General features: G+C 34.8%; 1 protein-coding gene across 1 annotated transcript in view; it reads left to right on the top strand.

The window, feature by feature from the left end:
* Window positions 1–19825, top strand: part of Tmprss11d (transmembrane serine protease 11D) — a gene marked incomplete at its 5' end in the record, with an annotated part of 36260 nt that extends 16435 nt beyond the window's left edge. The window contains 5 exons of the mRNA XM_027947346.2: window positions 3107–3145; window positions 4833–5010; window positions 9201–9464; window positions 10674–10812; window positions 19664–19825. Coding sequence (XP_027803147.1) covers window positions 3107–3145; window positions 4833–5010; window positions 9201–9464; window positions 10674–10812; window positions 19664–19825 — 782 coding nt within the window. The remainder of the gene's footprint in view (window positions 1–3106; window positions 3146–4832; window positions 5011–9200; window positions 9465–10673; window positions 10813–19663) is intronic.

Raw genomic sequence — 19825 nt, 5'->3', positions numbered from 1 at the left:
GCTCCATCCCTGAACCCATTGTCTATCATTTCTTTCTCTCTCTCTCTCTCTCTCTCTCTCTCTCTCTCTCTCTCTCTCTCTCTCTCTCTCTCCCTGACATCCTTTCCAGGACCTGGTAATCATTATTCTTTTGAAGTCAACTTTTGAACTTCCACAAATAAGTGAGAATATGCAGTATCTTTCTGTGCCTGACTTAATTTCACTTAAAATAACATCCTTTGGTTCTGTCCATACTGCTACAAATGACAGAATTTCATTTTTATGGGTGAATAATATTCTACTGTGTTTATATACCACACTTTTTCACATTCATCTGTTGATATATACCTACATTGATTCCACATCTTTGCTATAGTGAACAGTGCTTCAGTAAACATGATGTACAGATGTTACTTTAACAACTGATTTCATTTTCTTTGGATATATACCCAGTAGTGGGATAGCTGAATCACATAGTAGGTAGTTTCTATTTCTAAGATTCTGAGCCATCTCTAGGCTGTCTTTCACAATAGATATATTAATTTATGTAACCATCTGTATGATTTTTGTTTGGATCCATTCTATTCCTTAAGTTTCCTAAAGGCAAGAACTGTTCTGCTTTGTTCACTTTTGCTGTTCTTCTACCACCCAGTATCTAGTATAGAATAGTTATTCAATAAGCAATTGTTGAATGACTGAAAGAAATGAATTACTTAATAAAGGATACCCCACCAACTTTGCCTTTTACTACTAGCTTAAGTAGCCTTGATTTCCTCAAAAGGAACTCAAAATTAAAAGGATTTTCATGGATCTCACACTGGGCTAGTATGCAGCCTGTACTAGCTACAGCAGTACTAGTTGTTAAAGTATTAGAATGCTTTCCAGTTTGTTGGTAAACAATTAGACAGTGATTGTTCCCCAAGTTCTCCAAATGTCTCCATTCCCCACTATGGACTCTCTTCTCTTCTGCCTGCAACTAAAGAGTTAACCACATAGGAAAGAATTCAAAGACACAGCTCCAACTCCATGGTCTGTGTTCTGCCTCCTGATGCCCAAGCACCACGGGTTACTTAAGCAACTGAATATTACTTCTGTTCTGACACATGAAGAAATTCTTTCAAAAGCACTTCCCAAGTGTTTGTTCATTGTTTAGCATTATGTTACATAATGTGAGGATACAATGGTTATTTCTACCCCCAAAACCCCATAATACAGTTGAAGCAAAAGACATCCAAAGCAAGATAGCAGTCAAAATAGCAGACTTGACAATCAAGAGAACATATGACCAAGCACCCAAGGACCAAACAACAGTGACTGCTGCCAAAATTCAGAAAACAACGAGACTAGAGTTCTTGGTATTTCTCAGCAAATGATTCATCAAGAAGAGTGGATGGAATTTGGTTTTGAAATATTAAATAGCATTTCCTTAATTTAATCCACACAACATCCATATCCCATAGACACTTATAATATCCCCACTTAGAAAGGATGTATAATTGCTCAGGGTCATATGTTTAGCATGTGGCAGTCAGGGTTAAAACCTAAGTCACTGTTATTCAAATAATGAAGAATACACAGCTTTATTTATTTCCTGCTTCCAAAAAGGATGATGTGGCTCCACTGAAGCTTTCAAAGCAAACATGATACCTAAACCCCGTAACACTTCTAGATGGAAATAACTGCATAACTTGGTTTTAGAGAACATGAAAATCCAGTTTTAGAACTTTGAAAGTATAGGGGGATTTGATCCAACATACATTTTTAGAAATGGTCAATCTGGACAGGTAGATAAATTGAAAAAGCACAAAAGTGGTAGTGGAGAATTGCAGTTTGAAGGTTATTATTACTAGTATCAAATGATGAAAGCATGAACAAAAGTAGTACCAAAAAGATAGGAAAGATACTCAGAAGGCTAAGGCAGGAGAATCACAAGTTGGTCAACCTGAGCAACTTAGCCCTGTCTCAAAATATTAAATAAAAACTTGGGATGTATCTCAGTGCCCCTAGGTTCAATCTCTAATACCACCAAAAATTTTTTAAAAGGAGAGGTGATAAGGAGACTCAGGATAATTCAAATGGCAGTTATTAGAAGGTACAGAACATGGAGACCAATAAAATGTGAGTATGATGAGAAAGTGAGAATTTGAAATATTTTCTAGCTGCCAGTGGAAGTAGTGTCATTTACTAAAGGAGCAAATGTAACATAAGAAGCAAATTTTGGATAAAATTTGGTCACATTAAGTTTGATATGACCACTGGACATGTAGGGGAAACTGTCCTGTAGTTTATGTAGGGGCCTTCACTATCTGATACCATTATAGTTTTCTTTCCCAGCTCAACACCATCCCCCTGCATGCAACACATGTAATAACTCTGCTGACTTTATTACACCACAAACATCCTATACCTCCATGCAATTACGCCCACTATGTCTTCCATGTGGAGTATCTTCTCCCACTTATCTACTTGACAAATCCCTTCTAGGTTTTCAAAATACTGTACAAATGTTATTTCCTCCAACTCAAATGTCATTTCCTCCTCCGTGACAACTTATGTGTTTATTTGGTAACATTAGTTAATCTCTATTTTCTCCTTTTCCTTTGGTTTTGAATTCATTTGAATAATTATTTGATTAATTTCTGTATGTAAATAACATATGAGCAGACCCCTGTTATTTGTTCACTGTTTAATCTGCAGCACTTAGAATAGTATCAGTAGAGCAATATATGTCTATACCAATATGTCCTTATAAGAATATTTGAATAAATGAACTTCTACTACAACATTTTTTATATTATATTCCAATGACTAAGTTATGTTCTGATTTTCCAGTTAAAATGAGTGACTTGAGAGCAAGGAAATATGAAGTATTTGATGAAACATTTTAGCACAAACGTTAGTGTGCTTAATAAATTCAGGAAAGTTGTAAAAACAGAGACTTCTAGGACCCATGATTCAAAGATTCTTTCAGCTGATGAGGATGGAGCCTAGGAATCAGGATTTCAGCAAATCCTCCCAGTGGTTCTGATTCTTTTTGTCTGTATATACACTTTAAGAAATTAAGATGGGAATTATTTTTATCTTGTATTTTGTTGATCTTAGTCTCATTCTTTTTTTTAAACACTAGCAATTACTGACCACGATACAGAAAACTTTTTCACTCAAGGTAAGCTTTGAAATTCTTTTATAAATATGTTTTGCTAAAATATAAGGAGTAAAAGTGCAAGTCTGTTATGCTCTTTGCCAAGATGGTATCTATACAGGTGGTACCTTTATTTTGAATTCATTCCATTGGTTTTTTGTTGAAACAAGACACTGCTGATCCAACTGACCCATGGAGTGATGTTTGAGCTATTTCTCCTTTTAGAAAAAAAATTAATGAAGTAGCAGTGGAGTACCACCACTCAGTACTCAGGTTGACCTTATGAAGATTTTCTTGGCAGTTTTAGGAAGCTTTTACTACCCAATTCTTTGGTGGCATTTCTGCAAACTTGCAAATTATGTCTGATGACATCATTTATGTAGCTTTTCCTAACTACCAGATAGCTTGCTCTGTTGTGGATTCAGGTCAATCATAGCCATAATAGAAAAAATTATGAAAAATCTTGTCAGTTTTGGGTCCTTAACCTTCTGAAGGGAAAGTCATATGTTCCAACACCATGGTCCTCCATACTTTCAAGCTAGGATAGCAGAGATATAATCCCTAGAAAAATACTGTTTATTTCTCTTGCTTACAGAATATAGCTAGAAATTAGTTAAATGTACCTGGATCACTGGCCTTTCTCAGATACTTAACAAATTTCATAAAGTGATACCACTTCTCTAGGTATTTTTAAACTTCACTATAGTTCTTGATTATTCTGAATAAAAATGTATCTTCATAATTCACTAGGGAATTTATTGGAAGGATGCAGCACAGGAACCTAAGTTCCATACATATTCTTAATGGAAATCTAGTCCTCTATTTGGGAAATTTTCAAGAAAAAAAATACCTATTCAAGCAGGGCACTACTTAACAGCCAGTCTAGCAATATAGAAATAGGTGGCGGTTTACCTCTAATTGCATGGTAATAGATTAATAAGAGAAAACAAAGCACAGAAATTGAGAGGAATTATGTGAATAGCCTACCTCAGCCCATTTCAGCTCTGGCAATGAGAGCATTTGCGGGCTTTTTAAGACATTTAAATAAACCTGTATACTACATACTAGAAATGTTCACTCACCCTAAGGCCTATTCTGTGGCCCTACAGCATGTGCCCTTTCAAGGGTACATCCAGTTATACAATCAGGTCTGGAGATGTATTGCAACCTCCAATGATAAAACTGTAATACCACTCAGAAAGTTGTTTGATGAGTCAGTTTTCTTCCAAATTAAATGTGTATCTCTCATCAATATGTACCTTCTGAATTGTTCCCTGATGTGGATCTGGAAGTCAGTATTTCTAACAAGTTCCTAGGGGATATTCATGCTACAGGTCTGAAAACCACACTATGCATAGCAATTTATGAAGAAGAAGGGAATTTCCCAGGAGTTTTATCCTGAGCTGTCATATCCGTCACTGACCAATCCTAACCCTTACCATTCATGAAGCATTCTAGACAATTTTGAAGTTGCTCCAGAATTGAAACCCAATGTCTAGAAATGTTCTCTAGAATGTAATCAATAGGCAAGAATAGTCATACATGTACTCTAAAGATAATAGCATGTTGATCCTGCTTTTTGAAAATCTAGCATATCCTGGGGAGAAATCCATAAAAGACAAAGTCATAAGTAATGGAAAAGCTCTGCAGCAAAATCCCAAATGTAAATGAATCATGTTCTTCCCAGCTCATTAACAATCTTTGCTCTTAGAATGTGGGGCCCGGCCAGACCTAATAACACTGTCTGAAGAAAGAATCATTGGAGGTACACTAGCTGAGGAAGGTGACTGGCCATGGCAAGTCAGTCTTGAACTCAATAATGTCCACCACTGTGGAGGCACCCTGATCAGTAACACATGGATCCTGTCGGCAGCTCACTGCTTCAGAAGGTAAGGACACTTCTATCAACCCCTCTGGGAACAATTAAGGTAGGCAGTTGCATGAAGACTCCACCCATTACCCTCAGGACCAATCATGATTGGATAAAGCCAGAACAAAAAATGTAAAGAATATTAGTGAGTTTTTCTTCCTATTCATTAAAGCCAAAATACTTTTTTCTTATTTAGCTTACTAGTTTACTGTAGTTCTCAGTTTCAAATAATAGTGTACCCATCATTGAAAAGAACAAAGATTTATATATCAGAATGTTTGATTTAAATCCTAGCTATGAAAACTTAGAAAATTTACTAAATAACCCTATGTATCACATTTTTTAAAAAATTATGGACAATACTATTATGTATATCTTAGTGTTGTTGGTAGGATTAAATATGTTACTATAACTATCTATTAAATATTTGAGGAGGAAGATTTGTACATTACATCATGGAAGTTGATCAGTATACTGAGGGTAGACCTAGAGACTGCTAGGTGCCATTAATTTGTTCATCAAAATATATGGATATTTATGACAAGCCTAATATTATATGTTATATATGCACAAGTATAAATGAAATACTAACCTTGCCTTCATGGAACTTCATTCTAATGTTTGAAGGAGAATACATACACACAAAAAATTATTATCATTTATAAATAAATATAAGTAGTATAAGTAAAATAAATTTAAGACACCTCACAAGAATTCTTAATTGAGGTGACTAAAGACTATTTATTACTTATACTAAGGCAATGAGCTTCCAATGGAAAATAAGTTGTATAAAATTATCCTGTTGGTATTAAAAAGGTTACACTGCTAATACTGAAAGATTTTAGACTTTGGCATTACAAAAACTTGCTAGTTTCAGGCCTACCGTATCACCAAGATATCCTAAATCATAACATTTAAATACAGAAAGATCACCAGAAAGTGATGGTGAACTCAAGTGTGCCCCTGACCATATCTATTATCTTACCAGCTTTTTTCAATGACTTGTCACTGTCTCAAATCCACATATTTACTACATACCCAAAGCCTTCAATGTCAAATTAATCCAAAATTATTTCTCAAAGTATGTGATTTCAGCCTCAGTATAACAGCCATTTTTCATCTCTTCTGGACTTGGTCTGTGTTTCCCCACCTATGACCACTGCTCACTCTGCTGTTTGTTTCCTGAAATATTAAAACCTTTTAAAATCTCTATTTCATCCTATTTGAATTCTGTGAGATTTTCACAATTACTAAGAAGCATTATTCAGATTTGAGGGCACTATCTTTTAATACAGCACCTTTTTTTTCAAAAGTGTTTATTAAACCAAGATGGAATAAAAGATAACAAGATTAGGGTACAATCTAAACAAAAGTTTTAGGAAAGCCCAAATTATTCTACACTTTTCTTATGCTATCTTGTAGCTCTACAGATGGCAAATAAATTCTAAATTGTTTTATATAATACTTCCAACATTACACAATTTCTGATTTAAATTGGCAAATTCATTTAGGTGTATCCCAGATAACACAAGAAACAAAATTCTAAAAAGCATTCAATCATCACTGCCACCTGAAAGGCCAAAGCAAAAGAATGTCACTAGTTCAATTTCAATCACACCCTAATATACAAATGCATGGAATTAGCAGGCTGGAACTGAACTATATTCTAAGCCCTATTCAGACCTATCAAAAGTTAAGTAAAGGATATCACTACATTGAAAGCCACAATTATAAATATCATCAATGATTATCAAAAACATTCAGAGAAAATCTTTGAATTTTGCAACCAAAAATCTTTCTGTTTACTACCTTGATGTAATCACTAGAGCTATAAATGACAAGAACCATGTATTGGTCCCCTCACTAAAGACTTCATTGTCACTTGAGAAATACCAGTGAGGATTTGATTGGGGTATAACTAGCCTTACAAAAGGACATAGAAGTGATGAGTCCCTATTAGAGAAGATTACTGAATTGTCACCTTTTCTATGAAGATTTCTCTGGACTCTTTTGTCTCCTGTTCTATTTACACAGAAAATTTCTTCTCTGTCTTTTACAGTAGTCTTTGTGATTTATGATAGTATAATTGTCTCAGTATCCTCCACTAGTGTGTGGCAGTACTCAAGGACAGAGGCCATAATTATTAAAATTTTTATTTCCAGAGACTCACATGTTCTTTGTGCAATGTAGATACTTAGTAATGGCTTGTTGAGCTATAATTATTGAAGATCACAGATGTGTCCATTGAATGCCAAGCAGTGTTTAGCATATGCATTTGTTTCATTGATACTTAAAGCTGTGTGAGAGAATATTGCCAATCAAATTTTATACATAAACTAAGAATCAGAGATATTAACTAACTTGCCATAAACAATAATTCTAGTATGTGATATAGCAAGATTTAAATCTAAATATAGCTGGTTCCAAAACCATTTTCTTATTTATTTGCTAGAAGGAAGGGAAGGAGAGACAGAGGGAGGGAAAAGAGTAAAAAAGAGTGAAAGGGGTGTCTCCCCAGAAAGGGAAGGGTGTCTTTTGAATCTCCCTACTGAGGACTCTGAGCAAAAGGAGTTGAATATTTTTTAAAAATGTGGATTTTCTTATTTTTAAATATTTTTTCTTCAGAATCTTTAACTAGGTTTCACTCTTACACATATACTATTTCTTATAAAAGTATTTCCTAGGCATATAATCCTTTTTGTGTGTTAATTCCACTATCTAAATTCCAAAAACTCTTAAATTATTATTGGTTGTTTTTATTCAACTATAGGAGCAACCATAATTTTTCTTGTTATCCAGATATGCATGTAACTGAAAAACCTAGAGTTGTTATGTGTGTGTTTGCTTTTAATTTATGAAAGGAGCATTGTGAATAATTCTTGTATTGTTTCTTACTGTATTTTCTCAATCCTGGGAATTTTCATCTGGTCCACTGCTGCATAACAAGCCACAGTAAACAAACATCATATTTCCTTCACCCAACTAGGTTGCTTCAACGTCCTACTATCACAAAGAGCATGTACAACATACACAAAACACTCATATGGGGTCATTCTATAAACCTTTACAGATTTCTCTGAGATATGTACCCAGAAGTACATAAGAGTCTGACAAATATACCAGAATGCTTTCCAAACATTTACATCTTCACTGATAATTCAAAAAGAGTTCTAATTTCCCTCCTTACTAACATCAGAATTATTTTCTTGTTTCTTGTCACCCTTATCAACATATATTAGATATTCATTTTTTAATTACTATTTCTTCGTTACTAATAAATTTGAATATTTTTTCATATACCTAGAAGCCATTTGGGCTTCCCTTTACATAAATTACCAATTAATACTTTGCAAATTTTATAATAGTTTTCCTATCAATTTATTGTTGGTTTACAGACTTTTTTGTATATTCTATAAAGATTTAGATATTAAATATTGCCAATATTTTTTAAGGATTTCGTATACATACTTTAAGCTTGTTTGTGGTTTGCTTAATTCTGATTTAATAAAATTCACTCATTTTTTACCTATGGACTGTGTTTTGAGGGTTTACCTAAAAAGTCTTATTCCTGTATCAAAATGATAATTTTCTATATTTTTTATGTTAGTCCTCTTTCTCCTCCCCTCTTTCTCAATATATATGTAGATATACACACATATATCTATATACACAAATGTATGTATATACACACACAATTATAACAATCAGCAAACTTAGTACAGAAAGGTCATTCATGTATTAACAAAACAAGGATGTCCCTTATCATCACTGCTATTTAAACTGAGTGTCTTTCTCAAAGCAAAATAAAAGAAGAAAATAAAGATTGAAAGGAATGAGTTAAAGCTATAATAGCTATTACTTCAGATTTCTTAGTTGCTTGAATTAAAGGGTACAGAAAAGGGAAAGATCAAAGAGATTTGTGTTATGCTAGATATCATTAAAGTATTAGAATATGCTAATTGGAATAGAAGAACAACCGGTATTCATCACTCCAAGACATGTTTTCTAAAGGCTTTCTTTGTTTCTTTAGGCAAATATCCATTTGTTCTGCCAGTTAAAAGCATTTACTAGCTTACAATGCAAGAATATATAGCAAAGAGACATTGATCAAATAGTTCCTAGATGGTGGCTGTTGGCAAATTCAAAATCTAAATATTTGAAGTACTCACAATTTCCTTATTCAAATAGCATGGTTTCCCAATTTTTCAGCTACTCTAATCCTCAACAATGGACTGCTACCTTTGGTATTTCTACAACATCTCCTATACTGAAAGTAAGAGTAAGAACTATTTTACTCCATAATAACTATAAAACCGCAACTCATGAAAATGATATTGCAGCAGTGCAACTTGAAAGAGCTATCACCTTTACCAGAAATATACATAGAGTTTGTCTCCCAGAGGCTACCCATAACATTATACCTGGTTCTACTGCCTATGTAACAGGATGGGGATCGATAACTTATGGTGGTAAGTGTTTCAGGAAAAATAATACAATTGAACAACAAAATCTCTTGTCATTTGCTATTATGTAACTTTTTAAAGTTAGGGGAATGTTGAGTACAGATTCTCCCAACAGAACCATTGTGTATTCTACTCATCTTAAACTCTGGCTAGCTTAGTTTCCTCAGTAAAGCATAGAAAAGCTATACCCATAGAAATTATGCAGAATTCTCAAACATAGTGGTAAGGAAATGTAAAAGAAAGTGATAAAGAAACATTAGTTCTTAAACAATCCAGAGATTCTGTGGAACTCCAATGGCTTTTCTATAACAAAATAAAAGGACTGGAATAGATATTGTCTAAAGACTTTAATAACCCTTAAAGTATCAACTGCCCTTTAAGGTATTCTGGGATGATATGAATTATGCTACATGGTAAGAAACTCCATGTATGCATAAATATTGCTCATACATGATTGTCAAATAAATAAGGTATAAATTAAAACGAGGACAGAGTTAAAGAGAAAATAGAACACAGGATAAAAATAAAGAGTTATCAGCCAGGGAATGGAAGGGTAGCATCAACAGTTTTTCCCTGGGCTTTTACCCAGTTGTAGATTGTATCGCCAAGATATAATAAAAAGTCAGTCATCCCAGAAAATATTTCAATGTGTTCTTTTAGCACAAAGTAATTTGGACTAACAGGTAAAATTTGTCCAGTAATGGAAAACTATAACTAAGCTATTCTGAGGGAGCATCGGTATATAATGGATTACTTCTTTAGGCTTAAGACCACACTGATTTCTCTTTTGATGTTAGATTAGAGGTTACTCACTTTTCATGTAATTTTCCAAAGTCCATCAGTGGATAATTTAAGTGCAATCAATTTTAAGATAGTAAATTTATTTGTTTTCTAAATGACTAAGGGACACTCAATCACAAAACTAATGCAAAAAAAAAAAAAGAAAAGAAAAATTTATCTGGCTAAAGGGGTTATCCTTCCCTATGAAAACCTTTGCTGGAAAGAAACTCCTATATATGAGCTTAGATGCCTTTCTTGCTAAACAGGGAATAATGTTTGGAGTGCATTTGTTCTTTCTCTTAATAATAAGAGAAGAGTAATGACTCTTAGTAATAAGAGTTATTAATTTTTTACACTTTATTTATTAATTAGTAATAAGAGTTATTAATTTATATAACCAATGAGTCATTTTATTTCTTCTTTTCTACTAAATAGGCAGCACAGTCACAGATCTACGACAAGGACAAGTCACAATAATAAATAGCAATGTATGTAATGCATCAACTAATTACAATGGTGCTGTCTTATCTGGAATGCTGTGTGCTGGAGTACCTGCAGGTGGAGTGGATGCATGCCAGGTATGTTCAAGACAATCTTATCAACCATCATCAAAAAAGCTTATAAGTATTCACTAGCATGCCATTCTGCTATGGGCATAAAGGTAACAGTTGTAATATACATCCCTGTCTAAAAATTTATTTAATTTTAGGGATAAAATTATCTTATGAAGTTTATTTATCATAAAATATTAACTTTTAATTTTTAACTATTATGAAAAGTTAAGTAAAACACTATTGTTCACAGGGAGGCTGAGACAGGAGGACTGAGAGATCAAGGCAAGCCTCAGCAATTTGCAAGGCCCTAAGCAACTTACTGAAACCCCGTCTCAAAATAAAAAACAAAAAGAGCTGGGTATGTAGCTCAGTAGTAAAGTGCTCCTGGGTTAAATTTCCAGTACTAAAAAAAAAAAAAAAAGCCAACACTATTACACAGTATGGTGAATACAGTTAATAACAGAGGATTATACTCTTCAAACTTGCTAAGAGGGTAATTCCAGATGTTCTCACCAAATAAAAATGTTAGGTATTTGAGGTAATTAAGATGATACCAAAGCTTGATATAATTATTTCACATTATATTCATAAGTCATAGCATAATTTTCTACCCCATAATTGAATATAATTATTGTCAATTTAAAGGTCCATAGAGAACAAATTAAAATTTAAAATATGAATAATGCTTGAAGCTAAAAAATTATACAAAATTCTAATCATTTGAGTCACAAGAATTCTCACAATTGTGTGGTGGCACAAGTATAAAAGAACTAACTATTTGGATCTAGACTGTAATTTTTTAACCAAATATGTAAAAGCAAACAATAAATGTTAAATTCTCATCTTAAAATAATTAGAATAAAATTTTAATAAAATTAATTAAACTTAATTTATGTGATTATATCTTATAATACATTTTATTCCTCTGTCTGAAATTCAATTCCATGTAGTCACAGAAATAATTAGTGTCGGAAAATAAATATTCTTTAAAATATTCTATTTTATTGAAGAATCTGCTGTTGTTTTCCAGGATGAGCCACATAGACAAAGATAAGTTTTAACCTTTACATAAAATGTTTCATATTTATCACTTTCTAGCATTCACAGTCTTAAAAAAAGTAAATAAGAAATAGTACTTAAGTTTATGCAAAGACCCCAATCCATAAATACTTTTCTCAAAATGAAACGTTTTGATCAACTACAAGTTGGTGCAGATGGACAAGATTTCTCAGTTTTCAAGATGTCAGTAATTACCCACACAGTCCTTTATTACCTTTAAGTGGAGATGTCTCTGTTGTAGGGAACATTTCTTGATCAACTTCCTCTTTCTCTTTACTGCTAGCCCTATAACAAAAATTTCTCAAGTTTCATGATAGCTTTCCAAATAACACACCTCCCCACTGACAATCCCAGAAGCATTGTTTCAAACTCACTTAGGGACATATGTGAGATTGAAAAGAGTATTACTCAGGCTTCATTTAGTCTTGCTGCCCACCCCCACCTTTTTTAATTGTTTTTATTTTTTAAATACATGACAGTAGAGTGCATCACAATTCTATTACACATATAGATCACAATTTTTCATATCTCTGTATATAAAGTATGTTCACACCAATTCATGTCTTTATACATGTACTTTGGATAATGATGTCTATCACATTCCACCATCATTGCTAACCCCCTGCCCCCTCCCTAACCCTCACACCTCTCTACCCTATCTAGAGTTCGTCTATTCCTCCCATGCTCCCTCTCTCCCTACCCCACTATGATCAGTCACCTTATATCAGAGAAAACATTCGCCATTTGTTTTTTGGGGATTGGCTAACTTCACTTAGCATTATCTTCTGCAACTGCATCCATTTACTTGCAAATGCCATGATTTTATTCTCTTTTATTGCTGAGTAAAATTCCGTTGTGTATATATGCCACATTTTTTTTATCCATTCATCTACTGAAGGGCATCTAGGTTAGTTCCACAGTTTAGCTATTGTGAATTGTGCTGCTATAAACATTGATGTGGCTGTGTCCCTGTAGTATGCTGATTTTAAGTCTTTGGGGTATAGACAAAGGAGAGGGATAGCTGGGTCAAATGGTGGTTCCATTCTAAGTTTTCCAAGGAATCTCCATACTACTTTCCATATTGGCTGCACCAATTTGCAGTCCCACCAGCAATGTATGAGTGTGCCTTTTCCCCCAACTTCCCACCAAAACTTATTGTTGTTTGTCTTCAAAATGGCTGCCATTCTAACTGGAGTGAGATGGTATCTTAGAGTGGTTTTGATTTGCATTTCTCTAATTGCTAGAGATGATGAACATTTTTTCATATATTTGTTCATTGATTAAATATCCTCTTCTGAGAAGTGTCTGTTCATGTCCTTGGCCCATTTATTGATTGGGTTATTTGGGGTTTTTTGGTGTTTAGCTTTTTGAGTTCTTTATATACCCTAGAGATTAGTGCTCTATCTGATGTGTGAGGAGTAAAAATTTGATCCCAAGATGTAGTCTCTCTATTCACTTCACAGATTATTCCTTTTGCTGAGAAAAAACATTTTAATTTGAGTCTATCCCATTTATTGATTCTTGGTTTTAATTCTTGCACCACAGGAGTCTTATTAAGGAAGTTGGGGCCTAATCCCACATGATGAAGATTAGGGCCTACTTTTTCTTCTATTAGAAGGAGAATCTCTGGTTGAATTCCTAGGTCTTTGATCCACTTTGAGTTGAGTTTTGTGCATGGTGAGAGATAGGGGTTTAATTTCATTTTGTTGTATATGGATTTCCAGTTTTCCCAGTACCATTTGTTGAAGATGCTATCTTTTCTCCAGTGCATGTTTTTGGCACCTTTTTCTAATATAAGAAAATTGTAATTTTGTGGATTAGTCTCTGTGTCCTCTATTCTGTACCATTGGTCTATCAGTCTATTTTGGTGCCAATATCATGTTTTTTGTTACTATTCCTCTGAAGTATAGTTTAAGGTCTGGTATAGTGATGCCACCTGATTCACTCTTCCTGCTAAGGATTGCTTTAGCTATTCTAAGTCTTTTATTTTTCCAGATGAATTTCATGATTACTTTTTCTATTTCTATGAGGAATGCCATTGGGATTTTGTTTGGAATTGCATTAAATCTGTATAGTGCTTTTGGAAGTATGGTCATTTTGATAATATTAATTCTGCCTATCCAAGAGCAAGGTAGATCTTTCCATCTTCTAAGGTCTTATTTGATTTCTTTCTTTAGGGTTCTGTAGTTTTCATTGTATAGATCTTTCACCTCTTTTGTTAAGTTGATTCCCAAGTATTTTATTTTATTTTCTGAAGCTATTGTAAATGGGATAGTTTTCCTCATTTCCCTCTCAGAGGATTTGTCACTCATATACAGAAATGCCTTTGATTTATTGGTGTTGATTTTATAACCTGCTACTTTGCTGAATTCATTTACTAGTTCTAGAAGTTTTCTGGTGGAGATTTTTAGGTCTTCTAGGTATAGAATCATATCATCAGCAGATAGGGCTATTTTAAGTTCTTCTTTTCCTATATGTATCCCTTTAATTTCTTTGGTCTGTCTAATTACTCTGGCCAGTGTTTCAAGGACTATGTTAAATAGAAGTGGTGAAAGAGGGCATCCCTGCCTTGTTTTAGTTGCTGCCACTTTTATTCTGTGTACATAAATTCTGCTCTTTCTTTGAGCCCAGTTCAAGTCATAACTTGTTATGAAAATTCCCCCATGTGTTATACTCCAGGCCTCACTAATTTTCAGCTGAAATACTATAGTGCATAGAGTCTGCCTCAAAAAAATCATAGCACTTTACATAGGAGTTTATGAGATCCTTTTTGTTTCTTTCATTATTTAATTAATTCATGCAATCTTTAATTCAAAGACACTGAATGTATTACTTTCCATGCACCATTCACTGTGCTAGTAATGCTTCCCTGCACTCAGTCTAGAAGAAAGGACACAAGCTAAAATATCTATGAACAGTGAAACTGGCTACCTATAAGAAGAATTGCATGTCCCTTTTAGTTTGGCATTTGCTTGTCCAATATTCTTTTAAATATATTTATTTATTTTTTTAGTTGTAGTTGCCAATACCTTCATTTTATTTATTTATTTTTATGTGGTGCTGAGGATCAAACCCAGGGCATCACACATACTAGGCGAGCGCTCTACTGCTGAGCCACAACTCCAGCCCCTGCTTGTCCACTCTTTTTATTATTATTATTAGTTGCTCAAAACATTACAATGATTTGACATATCATACATTTGATTCAAATGGGGTACATAATCTTATTTTTCCATGTGTACATATTGCAGGTCACATTGGTTATACAGCCACATTTATACATAGGGCCATACTAGTGTCTATTGTATTGTGCTGCCCTTCTTATCCCCCCTCCCCTCCCCTCCCCTCCCATCACCTCTTTCTACCCAATCTACTGTGACACATTTCTCTCTCTTTTATCTTCCCCCTCACACCATCTTATATGTAATTTTGCATAACCATGAGAGTCTCCTACCATCTTCCATGCAATTCCCTTTCTCTCTCCCATTCCCACGCACCTCTCATCCCTATTTAATGGTAATTTTCTTCTCATGCTCTTCCTCCCTGCTCTGTTTTAAGTCGCCCCCCTTATATCAAAGAAGACATTCTGCATTTGTTTTTTAGGGATTGGCTAGCTTCACTTAGCAAAATCTGCTCTAATGCCATCCATTTCCCTGCAAATTCCATGATTTTGTCATTTTTTACTGCTGCGTGATACTCCATTGTGTATAAATGCCACATTTTTTTTCCTCCATTCATCTATTGAAGGGCATCTGTGTTGGTTCCACAGTCTAGCTACTGTGAATTGTGCTGCTATGAGCATTGATGTAGCTGTGTCCCTGTTGTACGCTCTTTTTAGGTCTTTTGGGTATAGTCTGAGAAGGGGAATAGCTGGGTCAAATGATGGTTCCATTCCCAGCTTTCCAAGGAATCTCCATACTGCTTTCCAAATTGGCTGAACCAATTTGCAGTCCCACCAGCAATGTACAAGTGTACCCTTTTCCCCACATCCTTGCCAGCACTTGTTATTGTTTGACTTCATAATGGCTGCCGTTCTTACTGGAGTGAGATGGTATCTTAGAGTGGTTTTAATTTGCATTTCTCTGATTGCTAGAGATGGTGAGCATTTTTTCATGTATTTGTTGATTGATTGTATATCTTCCTCTGAGAAGTGTCTGTTCAGATCCTTGGCCCATTTGTTGATTGGGTTATTTGTTTTCTTGTTGTTTAATTTTTTGAGTTCTTTGTATACTCTGGAGATTAGAGCTCTATCTGAAGTGTGAGGGGTAAATATTTGTTCCCAGGAAGTAGGCTCCCTATTTACCTCTCTTATTGTTTCTCTTGTTGAGAAAAGAACTTTTTAGTTTGAATATGTCCCAATTATTGATTCTTGATTTTAACTCTTGTGCTATAGGTGTCCTATTAAGGAATTTGGAGCCTGACCCCACGAGATGGAGATTAGGGCCAACTTTTTCTTCTATTAGACGCAAAGTTTCTGGTTTGATTCCTAGCTCCTTGATCCATTTTGAGTTAACTTGTGTGCAAGGTGAGAGAAAGGGATTCAACTTCATTTTGTTGCATATGGATTTCCAGTTCTCCCAGCACCATTTGTTGAAGATGCTATCTTTTCTCCATTGCATGCTTTCGGCACCTGTGTCTAATATAAGGTAGTTGTAATTTTGTGAATTGTTCTCTGTGTCCTCTATTCTGTACCATTGGTCCACCCGCCTGTTTTGGTACCAGTACCATGCTGCTTTTGTTACTATTGCTCTGTAGTATAGTTTAAAATCTGGTATTGCTATACTGCCAGTTTCACTCTTCCTGTTTAGAATTGCTTTTGCTATTCTGGGTCTTTTATTTTTCCAGATGAATTTCATGATTGCTTTTTCTGTTTCTGCGAGGAATGCCATTGGGATTTTGATTGGCATTGCATTAAACCTATAGAGTACTTTTGGTAATATCGCCATTTTAATGATATTAGTTCTGCCTATCCATGAAAAAGGTATATCTTTCCACCTTCTAAGGTCGTCTTCTATTTCTCTCTTTAGGGTTCTGTAGTTTTCATTGTATCGTTTTTTTCACCTCTTTTGTTAGGTTGATTCCCAAGTATTTTTTTTTTTTTGAGGATATTGTCAATGGGGTGGTTGTTCTCATTACCATTTCAGAGGATTTGTCACTGATATACAAGAATGCCTCTGATTTATGCATGTTGATTTTATATCCTGCCACTTTTCTGAATTCATTTACTAGCTCTAGAAGTTTCTTGGTAGAACCTTTTGGGTCTGCTAGGTATAGGATCATGTCATCCGCAAATAGTGTGCTTGTCCACTCTTGATAAGGCAATATACAGAAAACTTTATCATTTTATATGAATATGCAAAAATGAAAACCTCTATTTTGTGTAATATGAACTAATAGAAAGAATGGTAGGAAGGACAGATAGCTGCAAAAATGCAGTAATAGGAAATACTGGGAATTGGTTAACCAGAGCATGCATACATCATCCAAAAGAGGGAGGTACTACCCAGCACCATGCAGTATTTGCCACACAAGTTGGTGATTCACACACTGACCCTTCTACCCATCCAGACCAGTAATTCAACAGGTATGGAAGAGCCAACTACTCAGAGCAGTCAAATGAATAGCTAATTTTTCTAGATGCATACTTGGTAATAATGACTGATTTTTATTAGTACTGACTACATGTCAGGCTATACTTGAAATGCTTTATGTTTTAAATGCAAAATTATTTACTGATAAGAAAATTGATGTACAGAGTATTGTTGAATAATTACTAAAGTTCACATAGCTGGTAAGTAGACAATTCAAACACAGGTTACCTAGCTCCAGAGCCTACAGAATTAATCCTGCATGTAAGATGTGATAATTTTTTCTCCCAAACCAGATTATTGCATAAATATTTGCTAGTTGATTGGTTATTATAATTGACTAGTAAATATCTCTTAAGGAGTGTTTATCTATTGCCATGCAAATTTCTTTTCAATTATTCACCAAAAGAATATGATAATATACTATGCATCACATCATACAGAGTGCTATGGATAGTTAAATAAATGAGACTTCTACAAACTCATTAATTTAACAAATATTGCCTTAGAATTTTATGGGCTGTAACCTTAGGTTGCAGCAGTATCCAGAATAGGTTTGCTCTCTAATGTGTGGAAAACACATTAGAGCTGGGAAAATAGACACTGCTAAGTATCATAAATGCAATGAGTGTTACAGAGAGGTACAACTACTACAAGGGAGCTGACCAGTGGGAATAAATTCAAACAGGCACACAAATGAGCTTTTCTAAAATAATGCAGAAACAGTGACAAGATATACACACAGTGAGAAACTAATTATGCTCAAAGCTGAAAGTGGGGAGAGTCAGGAGGAAAGGAGCAAGTCAGAGTAGTATTACTGGAGGATGTTAGCCTGACGTGAGTAGGAAACAACCAAGCACTACCTGAGGGAGGTCTGGAAAATGTGCTTATCATGTTCTTTTCAGACTTGTTAAAGGGATAATTTATATACTTAAAGGATTTCAGTAATTTTTTTTTATTGGTTGTTCAAAACATTACAAAGCTCATGACATATCATCTTTCATGCATTTGATTCAAGTGGGTTATGAACTCCCATTTTTACCCCAAATACAAGTTGCAGAATCACATCGGTTACACATCCACATTTTTACATAATGCCATATTAGTGACTGTTGTATTCTTCTACCTTTCCTATCCCCTACTATCCCCCCTCCCCTTCCCTCTCATCTTCCCTCTCTACCCCATCTGCTGTTATTCAATTCTCTCCCTTGTTTTTTTTCCCCTTTCCCTTACAAACTCTTATATGTAATTTTGTGTAACAATGAGGATCTCCTTCCATTTCCATACAGTTTCCCTTCTCTCTCCCTTTCTCTCCCCCCACTCGTCTCTGTTTAATGTTAATCTTTTCCTCATGCTCTTCCTCCCTGTTCTGTTCTTAGTTGCTCTCTTTATATCAAAGAAGACATTTGGCATTTGTTTTTTAAGGATTGGCTAGCTTCACTTAGCATAATCTGCTCTAATGCCATCCATTTCCCTGCAAATTCCATGATTTTGTTGATTTTTAGTGCTGCGTAATACTCCATTGTGTATAAATGCCAAATTTTTTATCCATTCATCTATTGAAGGGCATCTAGGTTGATTCCAGAGTCTAGCTATTGTGAATTGTGCTGCTATGATCATTGATGTGGCAGTATCCCTATAGTATGCTCTTTTAAGGTCCTCAGGGAATAGACCGAGAAGGGCGATAGCTGGGTCAAATGGTGGTTCCATTCCCAGCTTTCCCAGGAATCTCCATACTGCTTTCCATATTGGCCAAACCAATTTGCAGTCCCACCAGCAATGTACAAGTGTACCCTTTTCCCCACATCCTCGCCAGCACTTGTTGTTGTTTGACTTCATAATGGCTGCCAATCTTACTGGAGTGAGATGGTATCTTAGGGTGGTTTTGATTTGCATTTCTCTGACTGCTAGAGATGGTGAGCATTTTTTCATGTACTTATTGATTGATTGTATGTCCTCCTCTGAGAAGTGTCTGTTCAGGTCCTTGGCCCATTTGTTGATAGGGTTATTTGTTATCTTATTGTTTAATTTTTTGAGTTCTTTGTATATTCTGTATATTAGGGCTCTATCTGAAGTGTGATTTCAGTAATTTTTGTATGACTTGGAACATTTCAAAAGTAAATAGACTTTATTTATATAAGAGATATAACTTCCTCTACTGCCGTAGAAATAAACTCAAGTTTTAGGGTTTTTCTTACTTAAGTAATTAATAATTTTGTTTCCTACAGGGGGATTCTGGTGGCCCACTGGTACAAGAAGACTCACGGCGGCTTTGGTTCCTTGTGGGGATAGTGAGCTGGGGATATCAGTGTGGTCTGCCAGACAAACCAGGAGTTTACACTCAAGTGACAGCCTACCGTGACTGGATTAAAGAACAAACTGGAGTCTAG

The sequence above is a fragment of the Marmota flaviventris genome, chromosome 7, assembly GCF_047511675.1.
Source record: "Marmota flaviventris isolate mMarFla1 chromosome 7, mMarFla1.hap1, whole genome shotgun sequence".
Classification (NCBI taxonomy): Eukaryota; Metazoa; Chordata; class Mammalia; order Rodentia; family Sciuridae; genus Marmota; species Marmota flaviventris.
The sequence above is the reverse complement of the archived record's forward strand: the minus strand, read 5'-3'. Positions and strand labels throughout refer to the sequence as shown.